The sequence below is a fragment of the Otolemur garnettii genome, unplaced genomic scaffold (genome assembly GCF_000181295.1).
Source record: "Otolemur garnettii isolate 467f Iridium unplaced genomic scaffold, OtoGar3 scaffold00105, whole genome shotgun sequence".
Classification (NCBI taxonomy): domain Eukaryota; kingdom Metazoa; phylum Chordata; class Mammalia; order Primates; family Galagidae; genus Otolemur; species Otolemur garnettii.
In genome coordinates this window covers 4,510,907-4,518,624 of record NW_003852500.1, presented here as the reverse complement: position 1 = coordinate 4,518,624, position 7,718 = coordinate 4,510,907, and the positions used below count along the sequence as shown (strand labels likewise).

The following is a 7,718-nucleotide window of genomic DNA, read 5'->3' as shown; positions in this document are numbered from 1 at the left end:
GCCTTAGCCGCTTGAGCCACAGGCGCCGAGCCCCTCTCAGCCTTTTTATTGTGAACATGTCATATATCATAATATGGGAAGATATGTTCTTTTATTTATTGCCAATACCAGGAGAAACCGGCTGGCCTGGAGAGGACTAGCCCTCACAGGACCAGCTGCCTGTGTGTGCCAGGCAGAGATGGAACATGTGGGAAGGGGATGATCTGCTGTTATCCCCACCAGGTTAGGGCAGACCCACTGGCTCAGGCTCCACTGAGCCCTGGCCATGCCAGACCAATGTTGGGGCAAGCATCCCTTGGGCCTATCATCTGCCCTATACTTGCACCCCCATGGGTGCCAAGCTCTCTGCCCATGGCCTCCCAGGTCAAGCCAAGCAGCCGCCAAGGGAGGAAGCCCAGGTCCAGGCACTTACCCTGTGGTTCCCTAGCACATAGAAGATGTGGCCCAGGAGAACGAGGGAGCAAGCTGTGAGCCGGTTCAGGTCCTCCGCATTGGACATCTTCAGAGTTTCTCGTAGAAATCGTCTACACATGAACATAGACACTGATGTCCTGGCTGTGGGATAGACAGAGCAACCCTGAGGACGATCTGCCCATCTGCTGCCCTCTGCCCAACACTCACTTGGCTTCATTGTAGCGTCCCTGGAAGAAGGAGAAGAGCCCTCGAACGTAGAAAGCTGCTGCTCGGAGGCAGTGTGAGCTGGGGTAGACAGTGGAGGCTCATGTCAGGGTTGGGTTTTTGAGAAAGAAGAAAGTTTACAAAAAGACCGTATGTGGACAAATCTCTGAAAGCCCCCACTGTAGAATATCTGGGAGGAGAGGAGGAAAGAGGGGGGTCTTGGGCCCCACAGGAGTTCATGTCACCCACAGAGCAGAGGGAGCTTGAGATGGTCCATGAATGGCACCTACGGTTGCTCACCTGACAGGGAAGCTGTGGTCTGGGTTTATCCTCTCCAACAAACTATACAGCTGTGGGGAGAAAATGTTAGTTAGGACCATGCTGCTTCATATAGATGAAAGGTTGGCTGTAACGTGCTACAGCTGAGGTACCTAAGGCTGCCTGCAACTCCGAGACTTAGTCTGAGGACCCAAATCCCACTCCCTGGGCTCAGCCCACCCCTGCTGGGAGAGGGAGTGGGTTGCCTGGGGGATGGATCTCAGTATAGGGCTTTCTTTACCCCCATGGGGCCTCCATGGACACTAAGGCCCAGTGACTGGCCAGCAAGAGCACCCTGTGGTGTGAAGAGCCTAGGGTGGGGTCCTCACATCCTTAGCCTACCCTGCCTTGTGATACTCGGCCCTACAGCAGGTGATGGGGCACTGGCAAGTAGGTAGGAAGGATGGCAGGCTGGTCCACGTAGGCCCTGGGAGCATGGATTTCTCTGTGTATCCAAGTCACCTCCCAGGAGGAGTCTGGGGGTTAAACAAGAGCCAAAGGGCGACTAAACTAGAATATAGGCTGTGTAGGTGGAGGCTGACTCCCAGGTCTGGGGAGAGGATCCCAGGGCTGAGGAGGAATGCAGGAGGATCTTGACTGTTCTGCAAATGTCAACTCAAGAGCCAAGTTCAGGACATATGGCCTGTGAGAACAGCCCTGGTCATCCTCAGCCCCGAGAGTGGCATAAGGACAACCCAGGGGCAAAGTACATTTGACTGCCCCTCAAGACTAAACCCAAGGGCTGGCCAATGGTCTAGAACAGAGAACTCAGGCTACAAGATAATGGATTTTCTTCAGTGGGATTCAGTAAAGTTTGGCTCCTGTTCAATAGGGAGGAGTAGTCTATGGCTGTGGGAATGTTTTTGCCCCAGATCTAGCCTCTTCCTAGCCTTGCCTGCTGATACACCTCCAGGCCTTCGTTACGTGTGCTTCTGTGTGGGGTACCAACCCCCTTGTCAAAGGGTGAATGTGCTAGGGTTTGCTAAGATATCCTTGTGCCCAAGACAGCCCCCACCTAACCCCAAATAAAAGGAAAATGGAGAGAAAAGATACCAAACATGAAGCATGTCACCTACTACCTCTTGGTGTCTATTTCCTTCCCGTATATACACACTCGCCAGGTTGGTCACGATGAAGGCCCATAGTTCCTGGTGGTTGGTGAGCTGGAAGGGAGACAGGAACATTAGGAAGCCACATCACACTGGGTTGCCTTGGTGGTGTCAGAGCCACCTAAAAGCTCCATGGAAGCTACTTTGGAAATGATTTGTTCTTTTTATTTCAGACATATCCTACTTACCTCCTAAACCCAAGGGTAACACAACTGTTAATTCTTTTTCTTGTTTGTTTTTTGAGACAGAGCCTCAAGCTGTCGCCCTGGGTAGAGTGCCATGGCATCACAGCTCACAGCAACCTCCAACTCCTGGGCTCTAGCGAGTCTCCTGCCTCAGCCTCCCAAGTAGCTGGGACCACAGGTGCCCGCCACAGTGCCCGGCTATTTTTTTTGGGTTGCAGCTGTCGTTGTTTGGCAGGCCTGGGCTGGATTCAAACCTGCCACCTTAGGTGTATGTGGCTGGCGCCTTAGCCACTTGAGCCACAGGCGCTGAGCCACAACTGTTAATTCTTTCCATCACAAAACCATCATCCACTTTATAGAACAGTTAGAAAATAGAAAAGGGCTTGGCATCTGTAGCCAGCCACATACACCAAGGCTGGTGGGTTCAAACCCGGCCCAGGCCAGCTAAACAACAATGATAACTGCAACAAAAAATAGGCAGGTGTTGTGGTGGGCGCCTATAGTCCCAGTTACTTGGGAGGCTGAGGCAAGAGAATGGCTTAAGCCCAAGAGTTTGAGGTTACTATGAGCTGTGACACCACAGCACTCTACCGAGGGCAACAAAATGAGACTCTGTCTCAAAAAAACAAAACAAACCACAAAACAGAGAAAAGGGTAACCAGCCCCTCCTCAGCCCACCCTCAGAATGTGCTATTTTGGGGTCTATTTTCTGCAGTCTCTCAAGACTGAGACCTGATAGCCCTTCCTCTATGCCATAGCCAGTAACCTCTGGGACTCAGATACACATGTACAAAAGAGATGGAGGCCAGTCCTGTGAGGATCATTCTTCCTGGGCTGGGGGTGCAAAGTGGGGAACTGTCACTCTAGTGGGCACAGGTCCTGCCCTCAAGGTAGGTTACCCTGTATCAGAGCCCAGAAATGCTGTCAATGACCAGTGATATATGGACTGTGGTCATGAATAATAACAGTCAAGAGAGGCACCAATCTAAGCTGTTCAAGCACAGCCTCAATCCTGGTTCTCAGTAAGGCTGGGCAAGAGGCTGAGGGAGTCCAGGAGGTACAGACGCTACCTGAGAACCTGGCATGGGCCGAGGAAGCCCAAAGGCTCCTCTGAACCAAGCAAAGATGCTCAGAGATGTAGCAATGGTGAGGACATTTGTTGTGGGACCACAGGAGTACTACACATTTTGAGTCAGGTGAGTTCAGATTTGTACTCTGGCTTCATTGCTTCCTGGGTGGGTTATAGAAGTGAAGCTCCCTTCTGCCTGCTGGGGAGGATTCCTTGGGGTATGTGGCTTTGGAAATTTTACTGTTGAAAAAATCAGCAGCAGCAGCAGCAGCAGCAACCATTTATGGGAAGTAGATGGGGAGGACGTGGCAAGACTTGGAGGGGTCCTGGTACTGCTATGGAAGGACCCAACCAGGACCCAGGGAATAAGGGGTGGGGGCAGAGGAGCAGACACTGAGGTAGCATGCTGGGCATGCTATTTACAAGGCATGTGCATCTCTGAGGTCAGCAACAGAGGAGGCAGCGCCCACAGACATGTGGAACACCCCAGAGAAGCAGATGGGAGACTGCCCCATTCAACGGTCAAAGGGTGCTCACTGGCCAGGAGCCCCCCCTTGCCCCACAGCTGTCCTTTATCTGGATCAACAGCACATCACTGTTATGCCGGAATTAGTCTAACTGTTGTGGAGCTGCTCTCTTGGACCACAGCTTTGAGTAGCTGACCTAATGTGGCTGCTGTCCTCATCACAGACTGTCCCCGAATCCTTACTCGGGAGTGTCGCCCGCCCCAGGAGTGAAGGGGGCCGGCACCTTACCCGCAGGGCTGTGGTGAACTGGGCTTCTGCGTTGTCCATACAGTTGACAGAGACACAATACAGGCCCTGGAAGAAGGGGCTGTCACTCATGGTGGGCCCTGGGGGCCCTTCCACTGAGGGCTCAAATCCATGCCACACATAGCATGGCCAGGGTGACATGGCTGCACCTGGTTGATCATGGCAAGTGACTCTCCTGAGATAGCTACTAAAAAAGATAAAGTGCCTGATAATTCCCACCTCCCCAGACCTAAGCTCAGAACTCAATGGAATACTTGTCATAGGAAAGCTCAGTGGGAACACTCAGGATCCTGCCTGGTGAGTGGTTGTTTGATAATTTAATGGAGGTTCTTCACTGGAAACATTCTGAATCCTAAGGTGCTGTCATAGGGTATTTTACTAGGAATGCTCCAGATTCTGCCTATGGTATTGTCATGGGGTTACTCACCAGCAGTGTGTGCAGCTGTGCTGCGTGGTTGGAGAAGAGCCGGGGAGACTGCTGGCACAGTTGGCAGACCTGGGAGATCTGCAGGAAGAGAGCATGCCTGATGTCACACAGCCGGTAGCTAGGGACCTGATGTTAAGCAGCACTGGGGAGATCCCACAGCTGGCAGGTGTGCTCATGTCCTGCCTTCCCAAACTGAAGTACAAAGTCCTGGCCTTATTGGTAAAATAGGGTCCTAATCCTATTATGGATGGGGGCCCTTGTCCAGTACCTGCCTTCTCTGCCCTTTCCAATGTATGTCTTTGCTATAAGGAGCTACTGGCCTACTCACAGCTCCCATGCCCTCTTAGCAGGGTAGACACCTGAGCTTACAAACCCTAGGGCAGGACAGAATAAGAGGTAAGAGGATCATCATCAGAGGATCCCAAATCCCACAACATCACATGCAGCATTCCCTGGGCATGCCAGCTTTTGGAAAAGGGCTTATTGGTTTTTATAACAGATTCTCTAATCAGTTATGCCTGTGTAGGGTTGTGAACTGCTGAGTGACTGCGAGATGGTATGACAGGATATCTTGCCAACATGTGATGTCTATGCAGCTCCTGCTAGCCCTACCTCTTGCAGTGCTGTGGCCTTGTGCCCTGTGACGAGCCGGCACATGATGATGTGCTCTAGAAGGATCACTTGGAAGGAGGACAGAATGGGGCTGCAGTCGAGCACTGTGGAAGAGATTTGTGGGTGAGCATGCAGGAGAAACCAAAGGAGGTACTGACCCCAGCCCCACCTTATCCCCCACCTCTGTCCTTGTCTCCTGCCAGACTGACCTGGCACCTACCCTATTGCACCCTCGGTGCGAGGGAGCTCATCTCTGGGTCCAGGTGAACAGAGCTGAAATCAGGGATTGATTCCCAAAGTGTTCTAAAAGTAAGGAACCCAGGGATTTATCTTTGATCTTCACCCCACTAAATGCTCAAGAGCACTTAGGCATGGTAAGTTCTAGAAATGTGGAAGTTGTCCTGGATCACAGGGCCTTAAGAAGAATGGCTGGGGGACCCTGGGTGGGGCCCCAGTTCTTGGAAGCCCTGAACAGCTATCCTCATGTCAGAACCACACAGCATGGATCTTTACCACAGAGAAAGAGAAGACTGGCCCCTCAGTCTTTGGTTTACTGGTTCTGATTGATGACTTCTCCCCAGTAGCCCTCATGAGGGAGCACATGGACACATTAATAGTGACACTGAATCAGCCAGAATGCGCGGGGCTCTGGGTTTGTGCCCAGGTAGCTTGGTCCCACAGGATGGATTAAATAGGCAAGTGGTTGAAAAGAACCCATGACCTCCAAAGGACCTTTTGTAAATGAGGGGCGAGTTCCAATCACAGCCTCACCTTGAGTATATCCCCTTCACAATACTGATAATAACTGGCAAAAGCAGCTGCTTGATTCACCTGATCACCTGGGCCCTGGCCAGTTAGGGGTATACCCCAAACCTCAGGCCTGACCTATACTACTCCAATCCTGCCCAGCCACTAGCATCTACCTACTGGGGATAACACTCCCCCGAGGCAGGGACCATTCAGGTAATGCATGCAGTCAGTCATTCAGCCCCAGCATAGGCAGTGTCTGGCTGGGCTGTCCACCAGGGGGCACTGTGATGACACAGATGGCCAAACATTTGACTTACTCTTGAGCTTCTCCAGCTGCATGAGGGCCTTGTCAGTGTACTTCTGTGCCTTTTCCAGGTAGCCAGCCTGCATGGAGTGCATCACAGTCACCTGGTGACAAGACCAGACAGCAATGGTTACTGGGGCCCTTTTTCCACCTGCCCACCCTGACCTCAGGCCCTAGGAGGGACGCACCAGGTAGACAAGCACACACATGTGCTCCTTGGGCAGCCAATGGAAGAGGTCAGCAGGGTTGCTGGGCAGGATCTCATCATCATGCAGCGTGGAGATGGTCTGGATGCACTGCTGCAGCTGCTTCAGGCAGGGCTTCACACTCTTCACCTGCAGGGGGCAGGTGGCCACCCTGAAGCTCCCACCAGCAGATAGGCTCCCCTCAGGAATAGGCCAGCTCCAACTCAGCCACCCTTCTGTCCTTTTGTCCTGGGAGTACCCACCTTCCTGGGAGAGGACTCTACCCTAACCCCATACCCGTGGATCGTATGGGCTCTCAGGACATGGGACAGGACCAGATGGTTGTCTGTGGGACTGAGGTTGGTCTACTGCCCAGTGTTGGGAGCAATACCATGGCCCAGGAGAGGCCGGTCTACAGACCCCAATTGGAGCTGCACTTGGGCTTCTAGGAGCAAGACCTAGAAAGGTCAAGAGTAGGCTGAGACACCTCAAGGGTGGAAAGTGGCTTTGGGGGCCCCCGTGAGTCCCGCAGAAGCCATGGCTCATACAGACCGTTCTATTTGCACTAGGAAGTCTTGCCCTGAGGCCCCAAGTGACATTTCTGCAGCCCCAGCACTTCATGAGAATGGGTAACTGCAGTCTGCTCTGCATTCCTGCACCAAGAGCTGGCTCATGGCCTGATGGGCAAAGGTGGGTATGGGTGGGAGAACCCAGGACACCCTTTTAACCAAGAGGCCTACTCAGTGCTTTCCAGGGCCTTTGTTCTTGCCGGCTCCACCTGTGACCTTATAGCATCTTGGTGGGGATGAGAGAGATGGGGCAGCCCCACTCCACAGAGGAGATGACTGAGACAATCACGCAGAGGGACAAGGTGTTTGAATACAGCTGCTTCTCATCCACACAGGGGTTATGGAGTCCAGTTTCAAGACATGGCTGGTCAAATCAGACCCTACCCACTGAACCTCATAGTTGCAGGGGGGACTGGAAAAAGACACTGCAGCACCTGCTATGTGCCTAGCATCAGCCTAGAACCTGTATTGCTTACTCTCTTGGATTCTCTAAGAGTGAATGTGTGCGGCAGTGCACGAAGCTCATTGGGTAGGGGTACTGGCCACATACATTTGAGGCTGGCAGGTTTGAACCTGGCCCGGGCCTGCTAAAGCAACAATGATAACTGCAACAATGACAACAACAAAATAGCCAGGCATTCTGGCAGGCGCCTATAGTCCTAGCTACTAGGAGGCTGAGGCAAGAGAATTGCTTAAGCCTAAGAGTTTGAGGTTGCCGTGAGCTGTGACACCACTGTACTCTACTGAGGGTGACATAATGAGATTCTTATCTCAAAAAAAAAAAAAAAAGAAAAGAAAA

The 7,718-nt window shown here is 52.3% G+C and overlaps 1 protein-coding gene across 1 annotated transcript in view; it reads right to left on the bottom strand.

Annotated features, from left to right (window-relative positions):
- Positions 1-7,718, bottom strand: part of MAU2 (MAU2 sister chromatid cohesion factor) — a 40,871-nt gene that overhangs the window by 7,845 nt on the left and 25,308 nt on the right. Inside the window, exons 7-15 of the mRNA XM_012809396.2 lie at positions 6,354-6,635; positions 6,179-6,269; positions 5,112-5,215; positions 4,500-4,577; positions 4,055-4,120; positions 2,013-2,099; positions 919-968; positions 622-699; positions 413-524 (exon numbers count right to left, since the gene is read on the bottom strand). Of these exons, the coding sequence (XP_012664850.1) occupies positions 413-524; positions 622-699; positions 919-968; positions 2,013-2,099; positions 4,055-4,120; positions 4,500-4,577; positions 5,112-5,215; positions 6,179-6,269; positions 6,354-6,635 (948 nt within the window). The remainder of the gene's footprint in view (positions 1-412; positions 525-621; positions 700-918; positions 969-2,012; positions 2,100-4,054; positions 4,121-4,499; positions 4,578-5,111; positions 5,216-6,178; positions 6,270-6,353; positions 6,636-7,718) is intronic.